Source organism: Podarcis cretensis, assembly GCF_951804945.1.
Source record: "Podarcis cretensis genome assembly, chromosome: 6".
Classification (NCBI taxonomy): domain Eukaryota; kingdom Metazoa; phylum Chordata; class Lepidosauria; order Squamata; family Lacertidae; genus Podarcis; species Podarcis cretensis.
In genome coordinates, this window is record NC_137175.1 from 99986466 (window position 1) to 100010726 (window position 24261).

A 24261-nucleotide genomic window follows, 5' to 3' on the forward strand; every position below is an offset into this window, starting at 1 on the left:
ATTTCTGTTTACACTGGGGATGATGCAGTTAAAGACCTGTTTGCCTGTACCTTGCCTCATGAAAGCAGTTGAGGGTGCTGCATAGTAGGCGAGGAATTGGGATGGGAGACTGCACTGGGCTGGGGAGAAGCCGGTTGCCTACTGTTGCAGTACATAGAAATGAGAGCGGGTGGCGAGAGCGTGGAAGAAAGTTCACTTATTTTGACCGTTTTGGCATTTTCTCTTGCTACTTTCGCTTTCACGTTAGCGGATGTTTGGTGTGTGCTTCTTTTTAGTCTATCTGGTCCAGCTCGATGATGCACCCTGGACCTTCTGCCCTGGAGCAGTTGCTGATGCAGCAGAAGCAGAAGCAGCAACGTGGGCAAGGTGCCATGAATCCACCGCACTGAGAACGAAAGGGTGGCAACCTTTGCAACCGAAAAGCTCCATACATCATGGCATGTTGGGTTTGCAGGACTGTCTCACACGGCCCTGTGCGCGTGGCAGCCCTCTCTTCTGTTCCTTGCCGTCAGGAGGGCGTAAGTGCTCCACCAACCCACTGAGTGTGCACGAAAATGTCTGCAGTGCAACGGAAAACCAACACCAGGAACTCTCCCATCCCTCCGGGGCCCTCTGGAGGGAGAGAGGGACTGCTGTTTGTCTCACGGTAACCCGATATCACCGCCTCTCACCTTCTCCATCGTGCATGTCCCCAGCCATGTGGGAAAATAAAGTGCTGAGAATGAAGAGCAGATGGGAGAAGCCACTGAGAACTTCTCGATCCTCCTCCTCAGTTCTGGGGAAACCAATAGGAGTCTATTACTGATAGCTTTGCTGACTGAGAATGTAGTTGAAATTTATTCCTCAACATCTAAATTTCCAATTATTACTCTCTCAGTTGTAAGGCCACACTGAATTCTTCCATACACAGATGTGCTTTGTAGTCAGTGTGTAGCAACCCCTCCAGTCGCTGGTCCAGCCCGAGGTGGGTGGGGGTAGATTGGGTGGGGGTGCTAGCGCCCATCTCCCAAGTTAGGTAAGGAGTTTCGTGAGGAGAATCTACCCCCTCCAGTACCACTACCACCTTTTTCTCAGAGGTTGTCCCTGAAATAACCCCAAGCGGGAGAGATTCCAGTACTGAAGTGCAGTGGTCACTGCAGGGCTCTCCGTTAGGGCAAGCAAACCACTGCTACGGGGTTTTAAGTTAAATGGTTCAGATTCCTGTACATTTTATGATAGTGTAGTGACCAGCCTCATGAAATGGCAAGCTGGTCTGTGCATTCACAGCCTGACTCCCTTTTTATGTAGGTAGATAAAAAGCTTTGTGTCTTTCCCCCCACCCTACCCCACCCCCTTTCTCCCTTCCCCTCCTTCCCCTTTCCATGCTGGTTGCTTGTAGTTTTGTTCTTCATATACAACATCCCACAGTCATAGCAGGATAATGGGGACTAAAAGAGCTAGTCTGGACAGGATGATGTGTGCAATTCCTCTCCCTATAGGAGTATGCCCACTCCACAGGCCTGCACACACCTGTAGCCACAAGGTTTTTGGAACGGAAGTTCAAGGCAGCAGAGGACACATCACATGGAACCCGCGCACAGAAGCCAACCGTCCTACTTGCCCCTACAAGGGTGCACAATGGGGACAAAGGGTTCCACTGGATATATTTATTTGCGCAGAAGGAAGACTGCAAATCTTCTTGCATAGGATAAAAGGACAGCATTTATTTTTGTTTCCCAGCGTAGTTACGGAAGCAACCTAAATACAAGAAACTGCTGCAGTCGCAGGAGTGTGTGTGTGTGTGCGTGCGTGCGCGTCTGTCAGTTCAGGATCTGCAAGCTGGGAAATGGCTGCAGAGCAAAGCACATCCAGGGTCCACAAGGGACGTTGTGGAGTCGGGGAGCGGCCCCATATAGACTTGATATAAAAGGGAAGATGTATGCATAGTGCTCTGTCTAGGATAGGAATTGGACCCCCTTTGCCTCTCCATGCTAGCAGTGTTGCTGCTCTGCATCACATCTCTAAATGATGTTCCTCCGAAGCAAAAGTCTCAAGGATTAAGTTCCTGCCCTGGTTGTAATCTTCAGCTGAGACCCTCTGTGCTTATTTGATGCCCTGTCCCTGCTTCCAGCCCACCCTTCTTCCAGTTTGTGTATTTGAGCTGTGCATCGAGGCAGCTGCAACATTCCAGTGTTTGAACCACCACTGATTCTTGCACCCTAGGCAACCTAACCAGGTTCATCATCTGACTCTCTCAGCAGCGCCAGAGTCCCAGCCCATAGGCTCCTATTTCTGCATGAGAAGTCTGGTGTTCAGAATGTTTTTCTTGATCTTTTGAGCAGGGCTCCCTATTCTCCTCCCCCTTACACACACACACACACACACACACACACACACACACACCCCCTGCTGTCAGGAGCCTCAAGGGAAGGGAAGATCCTCCCCCCCCCAGCAGAGAAAACTGGTTTGTGTCGTAAGCTTCTTTTGTGTTTTTGTCTGTCTGTGCGAGACCTGCAGCTGCTGAACTCAGCTTTGCCTTTAATTAAACCATGTTCTCTACAGCCAGCCTTGTGTAGTTACATCTTCTTTCATCACTGAGCTGCAATTGAAAACTGTATTGTTTCTCTGCCCCCCAAAAGAGGAAGTGCTAAATTATGACATCTTACTCTGTTCAGTAGTGAAAGGGGTTTATAGTGCAATGAAAGCTTTGACTGCACTTAAGCATCTAGGTGGGGACAAATCCAGAGCAGACTAGGTTGCAGCCTTGATGCCAAGCAAAATATTATCTCCTGTTTGATTTCAGCTGGTGATGACAAAATGCTAGAGGCATACACATTACTAAATAGTTTTCCAGAACTTGGATACTATAAATATCTAATGTTAACTCTTTGGAACTGGAGTGAAGTCTGAGTAGTAATACAGAGACACACACTAAAGAACAATGCAGTTTTATTGATAAAATGACAGAACTGCAGCTTTTTATGGAAACTTCAAACATCTAAAAGTTACTGAGAGCTTTACTGGCTTTCAAGGATTTATTAAGCATTTCAAAATGTAGCTGTCATTCTGGAAAGGCATTGCAGAGTAACTAAACCGCTGATTATTAATCACCTGGAGGCTGAATTATTGTAAACCAACTTTTCATGACTGTTAACTAGGATTCCCAGGTTGTATCCCAGAGACACACATGCAGTTAAGAAAAACAACCAAAACTCTTTGGTCACGGGACATGAGGCCTTGTAGCTTCTCCTGCACCTTTTGTTTCATCTTGAATAAGGTGCCCTGATTGATAAATAAGGTATTACCCTTATAACAGCAAAATGATGCAGAACAGACTTCAGAAGCCAAGGGTGATTCATCTTAGAGAATTTAAAGTTGTGTGCATGTCCTCTATAGACTGTGACCTGGGAACCCCTACCAGAAACTGAAGTGGACAACCATGATGTCTGCTATTGCTGTAACTATTATGACTGGACATAGAAGGATCAACCCAACAGTTTTTTCATATAACCAATTTGGCTCATGTTTTAGCTAGGAGATGAGTTTTAAAAAACCCAGTGCAGACCTCAATGGATATTCGTTTAAGCAGAAAATAAAATTCAAAAAATAAGATAAATCAATCCCTAGAAGATTCAGCGAACATGGATTAAATGTCTTATAATGGGATGAGTTGCCTTCAGAGGTAAACGCATCGGGGTCCTCTCGCTTCTTTGTAGGGTTTTGAGCTTGTTACACTGTAGAAAGAGATTTGGGATCTTGGCTGCTGTCTTCTTCAACAAAGGCTTTGGGGAAAATGCCAACTTTTCCATTGCACTCCCCTTCCAGCCACTCATCATTCACTAGAAGATGAAATAACATTGTGTTAGAGTCACAAACTTAATCCATTAATGGGCAAGAATCAGGAAGAGGTGGAATATAAAGAATCCAACCAGAATCTGCAGTGCCTTCGAGAAATGCAACCAAGATGTAAAGGAGAATGGATCTCCTTGTGCCTCTCATAGTTTTGTAACAGAGGGAATTTTTGAAGGTACGACTTCTCTTATCCCAACATGACAAGTTGCACTTATCAGTTGCTTCACAACTCCTGAAGGTACAGAGGCCGTGACCCCTCTTGTTGCTAGATACCTTTCATGTCAGAACAAGGACTGGGAATAACGGAGAGCCAGATCATCTGCTCAGTACTTGATACTCATAAAGGACTAAGAATTATAATTGTATGTGTTTTTGTACAGTTAAGACTAACCATCTTCATCTGTTAACATTGCTACATCTGTTAACATCTGAAATATTGCCTCTTGGCCTTGATTATTTTGAGAGAGGAAGCTTTTTGCCTCCCTCAAGCTGTGTTGCTGAAAATGCCATTCAGGGCTGCACTGAGTAGACTGTGTCTGGAGCTCTTTGGCTCTTCCAGTGCCACTATAGTCTCCCTTTAGAGAAACTGAAATTAAAATAATGGGGTCTTGTTAGAAGAAAACCACTTGCAGCATAAATGGCAGGTGAAAACCCAAAGAATGAGGTTGCAGAAATAACTTGGAGAATTATTGGATCATTACAAAGTCTAAGGTCCAGATACACGTAAGCATAACAAACCAACCACAGGTTGTTTCCCCTGCAAGTCTTACTGAGAGGTCATAGCTGATACACCAGAAAAATAAGGACCTTCTACAGCAACGGCTTTCAGATGTCTTTCAGAACAGAGAGTCCCTTCAATAAGATGTTTGAGGAAGTATCTGAGGAAGAGTACCTTGGCTTCTTTGGTACTTTGCTATCTTACAGTGGGTTCCCTTAACAGCCTTATCAAAACAGTGGGTAGTCTTTGAACTGCCCTTCTTATTTTATCTGCAGATGGAGAATATGATGGGACACAGAATTATCCAGGTGGAGGCAGACAAGTTCTGTTAGAATTTTCAAAAGCACACTCACCCATCTACTTTGGTATTGTGAAACTAGGATGTCTGTTTAGCATAAGTAATTTCATATGGAACAGGAAGTATACTGAGCAACAAATTGCTGTGTATATGGTTATTTTCTTACTTGTATAATGGTTTTGTCCTGAGCTCTATTCTGCCATTTCCTGACATGCAAAGATGAGCATAAGATGGTTGAACTTTCATATAGGATATATTCCACAACAAGATGCAATTCCCCCTTCCCATTGGCTATTCTTCCCCTCTACATGGGGCAACCCTCATGGCTTCAAGCCACTAAATGTGTTCTTGATGGTTCCTCAAGCTCTCTTGACCAGCATAGTTTGTGTGATAAGATGCCAATGGCCAAAACAGAATATGGAGTTTTGTGACAGCAGGAATTTGTTTCCCACCAGTGGAAGCCAATTTGCTTTCAGGTAGTCACTGCTGATTGAATCAGTGATTGTTTCCCAACCTACAAAACGCAATTGAATTGAGAAGTGTGGGAAAGTGTTATACTGTGATGGTTGTGAATTCTCTAATAAATGTTAGAAGTTCAAGCTTGATTCCCAGCAAGAGGCAGCTGGCTTTTCTGCCATGCATGCCCAGCCTTAAATTGTCAGATTACAGCCTAGCAATCATGTTTGCTACTTTAAAACACATGAGCAGCGTAGCTGAACTATAACTCCCACCATCCTTGGCCAATAGCCATGCTGGATGGGGCCAATGGGAGTTTAATCTACCAACTCCTGTAGGGCCACAGGTTTTACACCACTTCTTTAAAGGTCACGAGGTAGCAAGAGAGAATGCAGCTGCAACACCTCCTGCCCCATTCCTTTGCTGATCTTTGTGTCTGCCCTTTTTCTAGTACTTGCTGGAACGAGCATGAGCATTGGGACTACACCATAGCATAGGTGAGTGAGGTGACCAGTGGGGGAATTAGAGCGATGTCTCCTGCATCAGATGGTTTAAAGCTAGAAGCAGGACCTCCAGGTTGCAGTCTGGCAATTCTGCATCTCTTGGTCCATGGGAGCTAAAAAGGAGAAGGAGCCCAGAAGAGAAGGGCAGTAGTAGTTGTAGAAGATGCAAGGGGCCCATAGTTGCCAGTTATCGACTTCAGCAACCTGGTGCTCTACTGATGATGGTTGGGTCCAAAATGGAGGGCAGAAGGATTAGCAAGTGGTACCAGCACCACTTTCTGAAAGAGCTCTTGACCCTAAGGAAGAAGTCTTCTGCATGGTTCTTGGACTTAGAAGCCTCGATACACGTGCCTGATACAGGTCATGGCCTTCAAGTACTGCATGTTCACACTCTTGAAGAAAACACAGTGAATATAGCAAATTATAGGTTAGAATTGATTTGTCAAGAAAATGAATTTGCATCCTTGACGTTCTCTCAATAGATGGAGTTATGGCAACTTTTGCGTAATGTCCCTAAAACAAAGGAATTGTGTAGGGTGGTAGATTCCCATGCATGGTTAGTAAGGTTCTCTGATTTAGGGTTAGTTTACCTTTAGCCAGAACAAGTATTGTCTCCCCCTGTTGGAATTCCAAGTCCTCTGGCTGGCTGGCTTCATAAGTATACCGTGCTACAACCTGTTTGGCATCTGTCTGTTTTGTTATCTTCTGCTCAGCTTCCTTTCCATCTTCCATATTTAGATTGTCTTTGCCTGCCTGGTGTAAGAAACAACCTGTTCAAACATCTCTTTAGCCATTTCCTTAATTAGCAGTACATTAAAAAACAAGCAAGCCTCCCACGTTCTTCATATCTATCTAATACTGCTGTAAAAATGCAAGATTTTCAGTTAATCTTGCACCTGCAACTGGAAAATCTTCATCAGGATTAACAGAAATTAAGTCATTCACAGAGCCAGTATTAGGCCTCCTCTCTCATGTTTTCATGTGGATATCATGTTTGTATGCTGAAGTTCAGCAGAGTCCCAAACTTTTTTTAGAGGGGTTGGGGCAAATGGTTTGGAAACATCAGGTGTCTGAGGCACAATTCCATCCCTTCAAAGCAGGAAGGGCTGTGTTTACAATGGGCAAGAGAGAGCTACCTCCTATCAGAGGAGCCTGCCCACTATGTTTCTGTATGACACTCTGTTCTGGGCATTCAGGTAACGCCGTGTTGGGAGTGATCAAAATATCAAGTTGTGTGCAGCGGATTTACCCACCTGCAGGGGCATCTGTGCAGAAAAATCCATCTGTCTTGAGAAACGATGGATTGTGTCTCCAGGAGTGAAGTCAAACTGCTGAGTTAGCAGCAGCAAAGTGACCTCTCCAGGGTGCAAGCCTGGGCAGTGTGTATTGAGATCCTGGGCTGTCCAGACGACAAGACCGCTCTCTTGGCCTTGCTGACGTGGTCCAAAGGAAAGCAGAGCAATATCTTTGACACCAGCTTGGCTGCAAGAGTTGCTGGAAGGAGGCATACGAGGTGCCACCCAACCATCTTAGATACTCTGGATTTGTGTAGGGTTTACTCCTTAGCCTTTTCTTCTCCCAAAGATGTCCCACAAGGCAGCGGAGGTGAGGATCTGATGGACTACCTTCGCAGGTGAATGAGCCCCATCTGCCTCTCATTTCCCTCTACAGCACACGCAGAAACGGCATGCAAGCGAAGTCCCTAACTTGCCGAGGGTTTGAAACTCCTAGGCTACCCTCATCTGGTTTAGCCAGCCGGTCAAAGCTGTTCCCTGGGGTATGGCCACTGTCATATGCTGACAGCTTCTAGGAGTTTGGGAATTACTGGAACAAATAAGATGGAGTATTTGTTTTCTTGGGGTTGTTTGTAACTATGATATGAGCCAGTTCTAAGACTCCCTGCCCTAAGATTCCCTAATTTTACAATGCAGATGAGAGCTTAGAAGAGAACTCCAAAACCTCAAACCTACTTATGAATATGCTATTCAAATACAATTCCACTCTTAATTTTATATATTTTATGTGCAAGCCTCATCCCACTTCCACCTTAGTCGCAATTGTATGGGCAAGGGAAAAGATGAGTTGTGTCCTGGTGTGCTGATAAGGGGGAAAAGGTGAGAGTTGCTAAGAAGCCAGCAAACAGCTCAGCACAACACTTCTACCAACCTTGCCATCTCCTGGTCCCTTGCTGTGCAAAACGTGCACCAAACCTCTATAGGTTCACACTTATTGAGGCCAGCTTATTGAGGGAATGATCTGTTTTCAATTTCTTTCACACACAAGCTGTAGATTCCAGAATATTCCTGGAATGCTGGCCATCAGAGCTAATTTTTACTGATGGCTTTGGAAATCTCTTGAGATTTATATCCAGGACTATTCTGCCCCTTGGAAATACAAATGTCAGATCAAGAAAATAAAACTTGTGCTTTAGAGTTGTATGCTTTTGCCTAATGACTGGGATCCAAAACTGTGCAGCTAATTGTGCAAGACCAAGGCAGCAGTTTCTTTATTAAATAGAAACTTCCTGCCATGCCAGATGGCAACTTCTTTCCAAAATGCCTGCAGTTCAGTAGAAATCGAAAGTTCAACTGGACATGCCCATTCAGCAATTTTGGATCTCTGTGTAGTTTTCATGCATGTACTTTGGATGCTTTTTCCACCCTAAACTGCGAGTGTTTTATTCAATGAAGGCAGGGTGATGGCAAGCAGGAGAAGAGGTAAAGCAAAGGTGATTTTTAGTACTTTTGCAGGTGGTACACACAGGTTTATTTTTACACACACACTCCCCCCCCCCTTTTCTTTTTTTGCTTTGCCAACAAAGGTTAGACTGAGAATCAAGTTGGCAATGGCCATGAAGTGAACTTAGTTTGATTTGAACCCAGGTTTCCAAGATTACATTTGGTACACACTCCACTGTGGGCAAAGTTAGGGGACAAAAATGAAAGCTATGCTGCAGTTCTATCTCTTCCAATCAATAGACTGGGATATTTTCAAATATTTATCCACCAACATCACTGATGCCACCAAGTCAATTCAAAACTATAAAAAGCTAAATATAAGCAATGTTTAATTAAAGTGAATGGTTTTTTTAAAATAAAAAAACAATTATAAATATTAAAGTGCTTGTCAATTATCCCATTGCCAGTGTTCTCGTAGGCCAGATTGCAGGAAGAAAGGAGGAAACGGCTTCTTTCTGAGTGACTGAGCAGGAAAACACCTGCACATTTTGCTATTCTGGTTAACAAGGGTTAATAAATAGAAGCTGGGCTTTCAGCAAAGGGCTCTGAAATATTTTGGGGAAGTGGGCGGAGATTGGTGAGAGAATGCCTTCTGCTCCAGTATTGCCTACCTGCTCACTGCTGCACCACAATGTCAAGCACTTGTCCCTGGCGTGACTCCACACGGTCTCCATCCTGCTATCCTCACTGAGCAGCTCCAGCTCCTTGCTGTCTGTAGGTCGGTAGCTGAACAAGAGACAGCAGAAACAAGTGAATACGGAAGCATCCCTCTCTCCTCAGTCGAGGTGGATTTGGCAAAGGGAGGCCAGGGCGCATCTCCTACCTCAGTTTTGTGTGCTGGGCTGAGAGTCCCAGCTTCTGGCACACTTTCTCCAAGAGGCTGCAGTAGGACATCTCCGGGCTCCCTTGCAGGGCGATGGTGTATTTGTAATGCACTTTGACAATGTAGGGGGTGTCCAGGCCAATGAACTGTAGGAGGAGGGAAATGGTACAGGAGTGCCATGGTCTTTTAATTTTTCAAAAATAAGTTGAAATGTGTTCTCAGGATCCTGTTCAGTAGAAGGGAAAGAGTGCTTAATTTCTGAAGCAAATGGTGATGTACTGGGAACTCTGCCATGAGATGGAATCCTTGTCCTTTAAAAATCTAAAGTTTGTATATGCTCAGAGGCAACTTGTTATTTATTTACAATCTTTACAACACCATCCAATTGCAAAATTCTATGGGGAGCTCATGCTATTACAATGATAGCCCATAAAAGCAAAGACTAAAAAAGGAAGTAGCAAAATCAGTATAACTAAGGGCCAGTAAAAGCAAAAAGCTTCTCACCTCTGCCCAAAAAACCAGGGGAGCATCTCACAGTCAGTGTGTTCCTACCAAAAAGGCCTTCTGCCTCATAGACACACAGCAAAGATCACCAGAACATGGATAATGGAAACAAGACTCTCTCTGTCCAGGTAGGTCGCATATCAGTCGAAGCTGCTAAAATGTGTTCAGAGGTCACTGGGGCCTCTAATCACACTGCTGGGTTAAAAAGCACCTCTGGGTGGCAAACATGACCCTTTACTGCAAGACTGGAGAACCTACGACCCCCGCAAATCCCTTCAGCCCCAGCCAGCGGTAATGGTAACTGTAGTCCCAGCAGCATCTGGAGGAACACAGGCTCCCTATCCCTGCTTTTGGGGGCTGGGGGAGTAACAAACCCCATGAGAACAAATTGAATACCACCCACAAACATCCATCTAGTCTGGGCTGAGCCACAGTTTAGTGAGCCTCAACCAGTCCGTTACTGTGCCTAGGTACTGATTTAGCAGCCCCTGTGCCACACCTGAGTTTGATGAAAGAGAGAGAACACTTGGTGTCACTCGCATCTTGGTGACATCTCAGTCGAACTCTGGATTATCTCTTCCAGTGGTTTCAGGTAGCTGTTAAAGGGCTTGGGTGATAGAACAGAACCCTGTAGGACCCCAAAGCATAATTACTGGATGGGGAAAGGGAGGGACTTGTTGATCACCAAGCCCACAGCTATACCTTCTGTAGCTGGTCCTCCAAGGAGCAGAACCACTGCAGAAAGTTGCCTCCAACATTAATATTACAGTCCAGAGGGATATCCTGGTATGACAAGCCATGGAGAGGTCCGAGAGAATCAACAGGCTTGTCATTCCCACTCTCTCATGGCAAAGATCATCCCACAGGATGGCAAATCAGGCTTGAAAGCCAACTTAAATGGATCTCGAACATCAGTGAAATCAAAGTTAGTTGACTGGTAATCCCTAAGGTTTTTATTTTAAATTTTGACTTCAAGGAAAATTGGCATGGTTAAAGGATGAGTGGCTGGGCTACAAAACCAAGGGTAACCGCAAGAGCTATTTCTTTGTATGCCATTTGTTTACCAATACAAAACCTTCGGCCCAGTATACCTGAAGGAGTGTCTCTACCCCCATCGTTCAACCCGGACACTGAGGTTCAGCTCCAAGGGCCTTCATTGCAAGAAGTGTGGTTACAGGAACCAGGCAAGAGGGCCTTCTCAGTAGTGGCACCTGCCCTCTGGAATGTCCTCCCATCAGATGTCAAACAAGTGAACAACTATCTGATTTTTTGAAGACATCTGAAGGCAGCCTTGTATAGGGGGGGTTTTACTTTTGATATTTTATGATGGTTTTATAATTTGTTGGAAATGCCCAGAATGGCTGAGCAACCTAGTCAGATGGGTGGCATATAATTTATTGTTGTTGTTGTTGTTGTTTATTACATGTGGACACTGAACTATCAAAATGGAAATCAAAACTCTGGGGCCCTTAGGTTTCCAGTTGGCCATGTTCAAATGCAGAGTGTGAGAACTTCCCATCCCCAGCCCTGCCTCAATTTGTTTTGGTTCAGTTATGCGTCAATACATCACACAAACTCTTAGGCTTGTGTCCCATGTCCAGAAGCTCACACTGCAAGGTGGTCATTTACCTGTGGTGGTCTTTCCTCATCTGGAAGAAAAAAAAGAGCAGTTTTGTGAGCAGGGAATAACCAAAAAAATGTTCTTGGGTGGTACACAGGCAGTGGCTGTTGCTCTCAGTGTGATTTAGAACCATACAAAATTGGTGTTCTAAATCATGCAGAGAAGGCTCCCCACTTCAGAAACTTCACTTTCACTCCAACTCATAAAGAGTGATGGGCAAAGTGACGGGGAGAGAGGGAAGAGCTTAGTACATTTGTCCCTGCTTCCCCTCTTTCTGTGTAGTCTTTATACTTGTGCAGCATGCCAAGTAGAGCTACTGTCATACATGCCTTGGAAAGGATTCACTGTCTGTCACTCTTACTTACCTGAGGGACACCTCTCAGGGCAATCTGGGGCAGCAAAGCTGGGTGGAGGAGGGATGTCAACATCTGCACCAATTCCTTGCTGTATGAAATGGAAACAAGCATGACTGTCATGCATCGCAGAAATAAGCAATGCAAAATACGCAAGGCAGCCCCTCTTTGTTGGAAGCGAAAGAACAGGCAAGATTTGGAGTAACTCTGTAATATTCCACAGACAGAAAGTGTTTAACTTGATGGAAGAGTTTTAAACTTGAAACCTTGCCTAATCGTTCACCAACAAGTTATCCAGTTAACTATTCCAGGAGCCTGCAAATGAGCTTATATTAGATCCTGCCTATTGGGTTCTGAGAAGAAATTTTACATGCATAATCCAGTCACACACATTGTACTCATGCCATTCCTTCAAAAAGAGACCATGTGAGAAGGCGATCATTTGACCCTCCCTGTGCAGGGAGGGCTGAGTTCAAATCTCAGCTGTTCCTGGGCAAGTTATTATCTTCCCAGATGCTTTCTTTTGCCTGTGGGTTTTACAAACAGGGAAAGAAAAATATTAAATATAATGGTCTTATTATTGACAATTCAGAATATTTCCTCTGTAGCATTATCCAGGATTATCTGTTCCTTGTACTTTATATTTGCTCCTGTGATGATTTTGTATGTTTGCCTTATTTCTTTAGTGTTTTATAATTAAAGATGTATAGGTTGTTTTATAAATGTGAAATTAAATGTCTATATTCCCAGACTTACTTTTCTATCCAGAATAATAACAAGAGACTAGACCAAATAATATATGGACCGTAAAGCAAAGTGTCCTGGTTGTAACAGCAAAAGTGGAAATAGACATAGGATAAGTGGAAATGAGTGGTGTGCATCTTCATCCATAATATTCAAGACACCTCACCCATCCACTAATGTTACAAGAGTAGCCGTGTCCCTACCTGACATCTTTGGCAGGGAAACACAGAAGGTTGGTGATGTTGGTACATGGGTGAATAGGGCTAGGGTTACCGGGGGGGGGGGGGAACCAAACAGACACTCCCATTTTTGGCAAGCAGCCTTGTATAAATTATCATGTCAAGTTTTGCCCTAAGAATTAATATTTATTCTCTTACCTGGCCTGAAGAGAATTTCATTCCCATTGGCTCTAGGAAGTTGCAGGGTATGATCCCTTGCTGTATGAAAAGCAAAACCAATATATTGCTAGGAGGCAGGGTGGTGTCAGAGTTGTACATTGTGGGCAAAGAAAAGACTCCAAGACTGCACACAGGGGGCCCTGTCACCCCTCCAGATTCTAATCTCCAGATTTTGAATGGCAGCATTTTAACTTCACTGATTCACTCCATCAGGCCTAAGCAGGTCGCTTTACTTGAAAAGTTGCCTGCAGGTGCTGAGAGGTGGCGGGGGGGGGCGGGTCTCAGTTTCTTTCATCTCAGGGCAACTTCTCATACTCCCTTCTGATCTTTTACCTAATTTTTGTGTAGCACTTCCCTACTGTGGGGAATCAAAGAATTGTATAGTTGGAAGAGATCCTGAGGGACATCTAGATTCAGAAATCTCAACTGAAGCATCCATGACAGATGACCATTCCACCTCTGCTTAAAAACCTCCAAGGAAGGAGAGTCCACCACCTCTCATGACAGTCTGTTCCACTGTTGAACAGCTCTTCCTGATGTTTAGTCGGAATCACCTTTCTTGTAACTTAAATCCATTGATTCAGGTCCTGGCCTCTGGAGCAAGAGAAAACAAGCTTGCTCCATCTTTCATGTGACAGCCCTTCAGATATTATGGCTATCATATCTCCGCTTGGTCTCTTTAGCAGGCTAAACATACCCAGTTCTCTCAACTGTTCCTCATAAGGCTTGGTTTCCAGACCCTTTATCAACTGTTGTACTGTACAGCAGAAAACAGCCCAAATATGAACATGCAAACCCACCTGCAACTATGCTACCATATATTGGATCCAATAAGGTATGTCTCCTTTACATGGGGTCTAGGAGCAGAGCTGGGCAGGAGACAACCCTATGGGATGGTACTATTCTGTCTCAGAAGAATTAGTCCACATCAGAACTCAAGCCCACAGCACATTCTGAACTTCACGCACTTTAGACTACGTGTCACTGTGCTGAGAGCCCCTATATCTGATGTAGCTCAACAGTGCCACCTAGTGCACATGTGGTTTTTCACCCCCTGCAGTAAATCCTGAGTAGACCACTATCTACTGTTTAGTTCAAGACAACTAGAATGCAACCCCAAAATGGTACCAACAGTTCATGCCAGTGGAACAACAGTGCAGGTGTTCTCTGTAGAATTACCCTTGCTGCCCTTATACCTTCCCATTAAAGACAACAGTAGCCCAGTTGTCTTTCGCTTTCTTCAAGACAAAAACAATGTTTCCAGGAAGGACTTCAAGTTCCGCTGCTGTTTCTGGTATGAATTCGTACAGGACTCTGTGAGGTTCTCCTTGCAGGGCCCTGCATGACAAATCAGCTGACAGTTTCATCATCATCATCAACTGATTGCTATAGTGCACATCCAAGTCACTGGGGACGCAATGGAATGAGTGCAAAAACCATCCCACCAGTGAGCTAGATGTGTGGGGAAATAGTCCGGTGGCTGCTTTCTTTTATTATGCACGTGTGCCCAGAGGTCACCTATTTATATTGTTGAAACAGCCTGTATTAAACAGCAAATCCTAAGTGGAATAGTTTGTGCAAACATCCCAAGCACAGACTATTGTATTTCAAAAGTTTTATTTCATATCACTATGTGTTTGCTCCAGGGGACGCAGGTGGCGCTGTGGGTTAAAGCCTCAGCGCCTAGGGCTTGCCGATCGAAAGGTCGGCGGTTCGAATCCCTGCGGCGGGGTGCGCTCCCGCTGCTCGGTCCCAGCGCCTGCCAACCTAGCAGTTCGAAAGCACCTCCGGGTGCAAGTAGATAAATAGGGACCGCTTACCAGCGGGAAGGTAAACGGCGTTTCCGTGTGCAGCTCTGGCTCGCCAGAGCAGCGATGTCACGCTGGCCACGTGACCCGGAAGTGTCTCCGGACAGCGCTGGCCCCTGGCCTCTTAAGTGAGATGGGCGCACAACCCCAGAGTCTGTCAAGACTGGCCCGTACGGGCAGGGGTACCTTTACCTTTACCTATGTGTTTGCTCGTTTGAAATGTTTTATTTCCTTTTTTTTCCTAATGAAGCAAAAAATGGTGGGGGGATAAAATGTGTTTCTGTTAAGATGGTGTAGGTTCATAGGTCAGTATCCAATCAAGTAGTTGTCTGAGAACAATAGCTTTTGGCTGTGCAACAGAACTTCCCCTCCCTCTTTTCTCCCCATGCATCTCCCATGTGCCCCCTAAACTGATTATGGTGGCTCAATCCACCCTCTGGAGCAGAGTTGGGGAGGGTGTGGGGGACACACAGGAAGAGGAGAGGGAAAGGAAGTTCCATTGCAGAAGTGGAAATCCTTGTGCTAACAAAAATATTTTGTCAGATACCACCCATATACTCATAATGAAGACATCCAGACTTCATGGTGCTGTACTCAGTTCTAAACAGATTTTTGGGTTTATTTCTCTATTCCTTATCTAGTCATAGGAGAGCAGAATCTCCTACGAATCACTTTCTAGACCAATGGGAGCTACTGAATGCTGGGGTTCTCTGCAGTTTATTGATCTTACCTGAGGGCTTCTGGTGATTTTGGTCTGGGAGGTGGTTCTGATGTCTGCAAGCAACATATTTTAGCATTAACCTCTCCTCTATACTGCAGTTAACTTTGAAGTCAGGCCCTGTGTTCAGAATCTATCTGGCCTGAAGAGAGATGCAAGTGTTTCAGACTAGAGTGGGGTTGGGAGTCTTGTCATGGCTACCAAGGCCAGCCCAAGACGTTCTGCTGCCTGAGGTAAGAGGCAAGATGGCATCCTCCCATTCCTTGTACAGAAGCTGGCTGGACTGGCAGCTGAATCTTACTTCAACACTGGCAGCAGGACGGCACCTCCCACTGCATCTCAAGGGCAGCAGGCTAGTAGTTTAGGTGGTGCATTGACACATACTACTCTGCCTGGCAACCACTTTCTGCCCACGCAGACAAATGCTGCAGAGCAGCAGTGCTTGCATGCATGCACCACAGAGCAGCACAGCTGAGCAACACAGGCACACACCCAATGCTTGCTGGAGTGTGTGTGGCCTGCGCTGCCTGCCTCTCTGCCTGAAAACTTGATCAGGGATCTTTCCCAGTGCTGCTGCCTCCAGTTCATTGACGGCAAGGCTGAGGATACATTACAGCTTAAATCACATCCAGGTCATTCTTTTTCTCAATTCAGATTGAAGCTGGTTTGGGGGGAAGTGCATCAAAATGTTCTGTCATAGAAAAGTCCTCTGTCTTACCTGAGGCTGAAGAGGCGCAAAGCCTGAAAACTCATCATTGTCAACCACAGAAGCCACAACCTGGAGTTAGAAGGAGGAACATGATTAATAGCTTTATTCATACTGGTAATGTCAAGTGGTTTATGCTCTCTTAATCTAGATTTCTGCTAGGCTGCTCATATTAACCTCCTGAGTGCTACATCTTCAGCACTATATAGATAAAAGTAATTATTGGCATGGTTCTCTATTTCTCTCCTTTGTTAGGGACTCACTGAAGTTTTATTTGATCTTGGCATTCCTTGCCAATAAGCTGAATTCATAGAATTGTAGGGCTGGAAGGGACCCCGAGGGTCATCTACTCCAACCCCCTGCAATGCAGGAATTTCAACTCAAGCATCTATGCCAGATAGTCACCCAACCGCTGCTTAAAAACTTCCAGTGAAGGAGAGTCCATCACCTTCTGAGGGAGTCTGTTCCACAGTCAAACAGCTCTTACTGTTAGAAAGTTCTTAGTTGGAATCTTCTTTCTTGTATCTTGAAGCCTTTGGTTGGGGCCTAACCTCCACAGCAGGAGAAAACAAGCCTGCTCCATCCTCCATATGACAGCCCTTGAGATATTTGAAGGCGGCTTTCATATCTCCTCTCAGTTTCCTCTTTTCCAGGCTAAACATACCCAGCTTCCTCAGCTGTTCCTCATAAGGTTTGGTTTCCAAACCCTTAATCATCTTGGTTGCCCTCCTCTGCACACATTCCAGCTTGCCAATATCCTCCTTGATTTGTGGTGCCCAGAACTGGCACAGAAAGAACTCCAGGTGTGGCCTGAGCAAGGCACAATAGAGAGGTGCGATTACGTACCTTGATCTGGACACTAGCAGGAAGGAGAGGAGAGGGAAATCCCATGGGGCAAGTGGAGGTCTGCTTATTTGAACAACACAATAAAATCATAATTTAAAAACTTGCACACGCTCTTTGAATTGAATAGTAAAAGGAGGATTCTTATCTGAAAGTGTTATTTTTTATTATTGTGGTGTGCTTTTTAAAAATATTGTATTATAAAATTATGGCGCCAGTTACTTGCTGACGTAGCTGTTTCTTTCACAGGGACTTGGTTGTTGCTCTCTCCATGCTACGAGAAGCTTCACTTGCTGCATATCAAACTAGGGTTAAAGGTACCAGAGCAGGCCGGGTTGTGTTTTTCTAGACAGCTGCAACTCTATTACTGTCTATCATGAATGATCTTTTAGGAATACAAGTGAAATTTGCTGGGTAATTCCACTTCTGCCATAGATTAACTTCCTACCATAGATTTCCCTAAGTAATCTTTCTTCTCCAGCTGTGCCACTTGCTTCTCATTTGGCCGAAACAACTTCCCTTCAGGAATCACAAAGGGCTGAAAGAATCTTTGCTTCTGCAACACACACACACACACAAAAGTCAATCACTTCACCATTTTCCAAGGCCATCTGCTAAAAAACATGGCATAATAATCCAGCATGCTTTGTCCGATATTTGTGTACCATGCTTGTTACACATAGGATAACGAGGGCCATACCACAGCCCAGCCTTCCCCAACCTGGTGCTCTCCAGATGTGGTTGAACTACAGTTCTCATCTTCCCTGACAATTGCCCATGCTGGCTGAAGCTGATGGCAGTAGGAATTACTGCAAAATCTGGAAGGTACTAGATTGAGGAACACTGTTATAGTCATTATTCTAACAACCAAATACAAAGGAAGACTGGATTCCTATGCAACTTTAAACAATAGTACAGTAGACAAAATTCAAAACACAGCTTTTCCTCACTTCTGCACACCTATTTTCCCCAACAACGTGCATATACATATCTTGATGGGATTGCCAGGTCTCAGGGTTCAAATGCAAGTTTCAGAAGCTGTTTCTTGATCTCCAGAGCAAAGCGATGCATTGCTACATTCTTAAATAGAACGGTCACACAATGCATCACCTCTAAAGTTACAAAGCCTTTGTATTTTGAGCCTAGGCTAATTGATTGCTGTTTCCTTCATTTTCTTACCAGGATGGATTCCATGGCCCTGTCGATTTTGTTGTGCCGGGGTTCGCTCTTCAGTTTCATTGCCCTCACTAGATGCTCCTCTGCCTTCTTCCAGTCCTCCAGCTTGGAATGGGCAAGGGCTGTGTTGTATAACACCTGTTGGGAAAAGGGGCAGGAGTGCCAGAGAATAAGGGTCTGAACCTAATCACATTTCCTTGGATGGAGCAGCAGGTAGACTGCTGAGAGGACCTGGGTTCAAATTCCTGAAGCTAACAAGATGCCTTTGGGGTGGTCTCTCACCCAGAGTGAGAACAGTATTTGTCGAATACAACACCGGTCCAGAGCCTGGACTGATGGACTTTCACTCACGGTTACCTGCCTCAATGTCAGAGATGGGCAAGAGCCTGAGGAGTGGGGGGAGGTGCAGGCAGAGGAGGCATGATCCAGGGGAAGAGATGAGCAATTTGTGGGGTTCTGAGCCACCTGTGAAGCAGGTGCCAGGGGCAGTGGTAGAGGAGAGTCAAGGGGGAGAGACAGGGTAGCCAGAGATGAGGGGAAAGGAGGTGTGAGGGAGTCTCAGTGGCGGAAGTTGGTCACAGAGGATCACGCCTTTGGAATCTCTCCCCATCCTCCTCTCCGCTGTCTCCATGCACAAAGAAGGGGTCACTAGAGCTGCCGCTCAGGAGTTGTTGTCGTGTGCTTGAGCGCACTGCAGCAGAAAAGTCCATTTAAGTAAGCTGAAAGGGGTGTTGTCACGCTGTTGCTCCAATTGTCTGGATCAGAGCACAGGGCTGGAGAGGCGGATTGCCTAAGCAGCTAGATGGCAGGTTGTGTGTGAGAGCCGTTGGGAGCGGATGTAACCTAGTGCTTTGCCAGTGAAGAAATAAGCTTCCAAACGCTTGTCTTTGGGCTGGGACCCTCGCAGGGTTGAGCTCATTGGAAGAAGGCAAGACACAAATAAAATAACTGATTTAAAAAAGCAAGTAAGCTTAGATGGCAATATGCTAAAATTGAGGCATCGTCCACTGAGCCAGTTGGCTGCTTCCCGTGGTATTCCTCAAACCCCAAACTTACCTCACAGGCAAACAACCTAAACTGCAGGCCTAGGATCTTGTAGTCTATTAGGCTGTTCCCTCGCAGCTGAGCAAATGCCTCTTTCAAGTCATTAATGGCTGACTCATACCTGGAAAGCAAGGAAGGAGAGGAAGTGCTTCTGGGGTAAACAAAATGGCAGGATATTTTGACGACCCTCAGAAGTGCTTTCGTCCATTCGAAGACAATTGTTCTAATCATTCCTTTTTATTCGCATCGTAGGGCGTGCTCTAGAGGAGGTTTCTATGTATTTTTGCAAGTTACAGTTTTTCTGTGATTGTGATATTGAGTATTAAAGGTTTTTATGAATCAATTTTTTGTATATAAAAAGGTAAAGGGTAAAGGGACCCCTGCCTGTACGGGCCAGTCTTGCCAGACTCTAGGGTTGTGCGCTCATCTCACTCTATAGGCTCTATAGCCAGCGCTGTCCGCAGACACTTCCGGGTCACGTGGCCAGTGTGACAAGCTGCATCTGGCGAGCCAGCGCAGCACACGGAACGCCGTTTACCTTCCCGCTGGTAAGCGGTCCCTATTTATCTACTTGCACTTTGACGTGCTTTCGAACTGCTAGGTTGGCAGGCGCTGGGACCGAACGACGGGAGCGCACCCCACCGCGGGGATTCGAACCGCCAACCATGCGATCGGCAAGTCCTAGGCGCTGAGGTTTTACCCACAGCGCCACCCTTTTTGTATATAGTTAATATTTAAACAACAACACAATATAGTCCTGAAGCTGTATGCCCTCTGAATTTTCTGGGTATGGTTTTGTATTCTGGGCTGCTTTCTTTTCAGAGTATGTAACTTAGCATCTTTTTATAGTGCATAATTTTGTTTTGGTTTGTATGTTACAGATTTCCCTTGATAAAGAGCTTCATCGAAACATGTTGGGAACCATTTCTAGTTATACAGCTCTCTCTTTTTTCTTCCAGGGTTTTTCTCTACAGCTGTCTTTGATCCACTTTCTTGCATTTTGGAGCCATCCTCAGGAACTGAGAGCACTGCCAGGAAATCTGTCAAATGTAACTGTGTGAGTCTTCACCAACTTCATGCAAGCACAGAAAACTCAGAGCTTAGAACCAATCACAAAAGTGAGAATCTAAGTTTTCTTCCTCCCCACTCCCACTCCCATTTTTTCTTTAAAAAGTCACAGGAAGTTTCTAGCCCTCACAGAAGGGAAGGCAGATTTAAAAGCGTTTGAGCAATGTCTGGCAAACCTACCGTTCACTAACTACAAATAACTGAAATAATTATATTTATTCTCCAGCCTCCTTCCTCTTCTGCTGTTCTTTTCCTTGTGTCAAATTTTAGATTATAAATTCCTAAGGGGAGATCTTCCCTTCCATACTTCGTAAGTCACCATGTACATCAATGGCACTAAATTACTACTACTACTACTACTACTACATAAGTAGTATTATTATTTATCTATTCATATAAAGTAGAATTTATGTAAATCTGACAGAGAACAGAATAAATTACACAAAATAAGAATATATAGGCAAATGTGTCTGAGTCACATAATTTATGCAGGTTCTCTTGGTCCAGATTTTGGGTTATTGCAACCCATTTATTTTTATTATTATATCACTTTAAGAGTCATGGAGAATTCTGGGAACGGTAGTTTGCCAAGGGTGCTGGGAATTATAGCTCCAAAGGTGACCATCCTTAACAAACTGCAATTCCCAGGATACTTTGGGAGAAGCCATGACTGTTTAGATGGTCTAAGAGTGCTTTAAATGTATGGCGTGGATGTGACTAGCGGGAACTGTCTGAACTGATGAACATCATGTTTGTGGGGAGGGAAGTCTTAGTAACTTACTTTATTATATAAATTCATGTAATTTCCAACACTCAAGTATTTTTTATTGGTTTATGTATATTTTGGATGGAAAATGGCAATTATGATGTATATTAAAAAGAAAATTTAATAAAGATGATATGTAAAAAAAACAACCGTAAACTGTCCCATTAACCTTGTAGGGCAGAGCTTTCCAAACTTTTCATGTTGGTGACACACTTTTTAAATATGGATCTTTTTGCAACACAGTAATTCAGTTTTACTAGCAAACTGGAGGTTAAACTAACCCCTTTCTAGCCCTGTGAGGAGCGTGGGGAGCGTTCATGCGACACACCTACACACTGCAGTCGACACACTAATATGTCGCAACACCCAATTTGGAAAGCTCTCTTGTAGGATATTATATTACATTATGTCTTCCTATGTACATAAAAGGGTAATGCCAAGGGTTGGCAAACTAAGGCCCACGGGCTGGATCTGGTCCAATTGCCTTCAGGATCTGGCCCGCAGACTGTCTGTGGATCGGTGTGGGGATTCTGTTCAATCAGGCTGCACCTTTTTTTCCTGCGCCATTTACACACCATGGCGGCACCTCCTCCCTCCCTCCTCCTGGCTTTTCCCCGCCCTGCCTAGAGGAGGAAGGGGGCTGGGCTGAGCGCCATTTTAAGCAGCCCCTCTCCGGAGCCAGCCCTTTGGCACCGCTCATCTTCCCTCCGCCGCTGCCGCCCTGGTGCTTCTGTGGGCCAGAGAGCGGAGCGGACGAGCTCCCTCTGCCTACCCACGAGAAGCAGAAGCAGCGGTGGTGGCAGCACCTGGGAAGGTAAGCGCAGTGGCTGCTTCCATAGCCCGCCACAAGGTCTGAGGGACAGTGGACCAGCACACAGCTAAAACATTTTGCCGACTCCTGGGTAAGGCTGTTGTCGTGCGGCAGTTCATGTGGCTGCCAGTGGGTGGTCACAATAACTCCAGCATGAGGAACTGCAGCCAGGGAGCAAGCAGACCAGGTGAGGTGTGAACTGAGGAGGCAGGTACTGTGAAGGGCACCCCCTCCACTGAACAGACCTGCAGCAAGCTTTAAAGGTAGACGGAGTTGGGAGTTGGGGCTGAGCTGTGAGGGAGATATGGTCATTTGTGGGGGAAGGGCAGTTGGCAATGGGGCAGGTGAGGTTGGTGAGTGCAGCAAGCAGAGTCACCATCCCCTAGTTTTATTTTTTTTTAACTATTAAAATGTTTTTGTTTTTAACTGCATTTGGTTTCTTTCGCTTTGCTTCTGCTTTGTTTTTTGCTGCCCAGGGCTCCTTTGAGAGGAAGAGCCAGGATAGAAAATAATAATAATAACTCACATTTCCATCTGGTACGCCACAGATCCTCGGTGGAAGTAGGCCACTGCTAAGTGTTTGTCATTGTGAATGCTTCTGGTAAGAGCCTGAAGGAAGCAGATGTTATGGAGACATAGGCATGATTTCTGTCACACAAAGTGTTCCCGACGGGAATCCAACCCTGGAGTCGGCAAGATCAGTGACCTGCAGCCTCTACTCACAACCTGTCAGGTTCCACCGGGACCCTAAAGTTTCTAGCTCTCCCTGTTATTGCTCTGCCCCCTGGCTGCCCCCAACAGGGCAGGATTGCTTTGGAAATCAAAAACCAAGCAACTCTGCAAGAGTGTTGGCTGTGTTTGGGTAGGCAGTTCAAAAATGCACTGATGACCTGAACTAGCCAGTCATCCTGAGTCAAACATGTGACATGAGCCTGCAACGTACACCCTTTTATGCAATTTCCTATTTCACTATTAGATTTGAAATATCTACTGCAGCTCACTTTTACAGCACTGGCTGGTGGGTGCAAGGCTATTATTACGCACTGCTCCACTCTTCAGCTTCTGAACAATTGGTGAACTTTGCAACTGCAGCTTTTGTGGTTTCACTGGCCCTGTACAATTCCTCTGAGTGCCATGCTGGGCCTGAGCCTGTCGCTAGTTCTAGGAACTTCTGGCAAAGTGGTTGAATGGTGTAACAGTTTGGCTCATAATAATATAATATTTAATCAATCATCTTTATATAGTACTCTTTCACTGTTCATATCACAATGTAGTGTTTCATAATTAATATGCATCATAATAATTATAATTATATTTATATTGTGCCCTTTGCTCAAAGTGTACAGGATTCTATCTTTACCACCACCTCCCACGATTTAGTTTTTGCAACAACCCTGTGATATAGGTTAGGCTGAGATAAAATGACTAGCCCCAGGTCACCCATCCCTGCGAGTAGAAAATTAACAAATCAAGGAGACAGCTGCACTAAACCTTCGCCCCTGATCTGCTAGCTTACTACATGCAGAGGAGGTTTGTTTATTTGCTCGTTTGTTTTGAAAAGCCTACAGCCAAAACCAGTACAATCCTAAATTCTTATATGGTGTAATTATGTAGAAGAATACCCAGCTGTTTTTAGCACAGAAAGTCGTCACTTGCCAGTTAAATCATCTGCAACTCAGAACTGCTTTAATAAAAAATGTGAAACTTTACTTTGTTCTCTGCTGGCTTTGTGCAAATCCCTCTCCCTGAAACTTCTTTCAATACGTCCTCAGCTACAGCAGCCACCCACCAGTTAGTTAGGGTTCTTTATAAAAAAAAACCCTGCACAATACTAAGACTTGGTCCACTTTACCTGCTGGGCCTCCTCCAAATTCCCCATGATCAGGTGGATGCAGCCGATGTTAAAGCAGATTTTGGAAGAAGGCTTCTGAACGGCAGTGAAGGCGGCCAAGGCGCCGGCCCAGTCCTTGCGATCTGCCGCAGAGACACCCTCGCTCCAGAGGCGGATGGTCTCCACCAGCGCCATGGCCAAGCTGGAAGGGGCAGGCGATGTTCCTCAGGCCCCCCTGACTTTCTGCCAGCCCTTCGGCGGCGTGTGTTGCAAACAGACCAGGAAGTGTCTGCACTCAACTAATAACTGAAACGGGCCTGAGGTGATGTAATACCAACTGGCTCTCTGAGGCGAAGCAAAGCAGCTTTCTAAACAGAGCCCTCTCTGTGCAGGTTGGCTTGGGCATGGTGCACTTTGCCAGAGTGACTCCTCCCCTTCCAGCTACAGGGATGCCTTCCTTTTTCTGAATTTCACTTTCCTAAGATCTTAAGAAGAAGAAGAAG

General features: G+C 45.1%; 2 protein-coding genes across 3 annotated transcripts in view; one reads left to right on the forward strand and one right to left on the reverse strand.

The window, feature by feature from the left end:
- SMG7 (SMG7 nonsense mediated mRNA decay factor) overlaps positions 1 to 2544 on the forward strand; it is a 63737-nt gene extending 61193 nt beyond the window's left edge. For both annotated transcript variants that reach the window (XM_079981176.1, XM_079981177.1), the window contains one exon: positions 276 to 2544. In XM_079981176.1, coding sequence (XP_079837302.1) covers positions 276 to 389 — 114 coding nt within the window. In that variant the 3' untranslated portion in view covers positions 390 to 2544. The remainder of the gene's footprint in view (positions 1 to 275) is intronic.
- Positions 2545 to 2911: 367 nt separating this feature from the next.
- Positions 2912 to 24169, reverse strand: NCF2 (neutrophil cytosolic factor 2). Its single transcript, XM_079981534.1, has 15 exons — positions 23780 to 24169; positions 22454 to 22536; positions 19295 to 19403; positions 18242 to 18376; positions 17511 to 17618; positions 16232 to 16291; positions 15526 to 15569; positions 14184 to 14325; positions 12967 to 13026; positions 11858 to 11936; positions 11501 to 11520; positions 9368 to 9513; positions 9156 to 9270; positions 6397 to 6559; positions 2912 to 3818 (listed from the first exon to the last, which is right to left on the reverse strand). Exons 1-15 carry the CDS (start codon positions 23951 to 23953, stop codon positions 3709 to 3711), a joined length of 1548 nt encoding a protein of 515 aa, XP_079837660.1. The 5' UTR covers positions 23954 to 24169; the 3' UTR covers positions 2912 to 3708.
- Between the last annotated feature and the right edge of the window lie 92 nt (positions 24170 to 24261).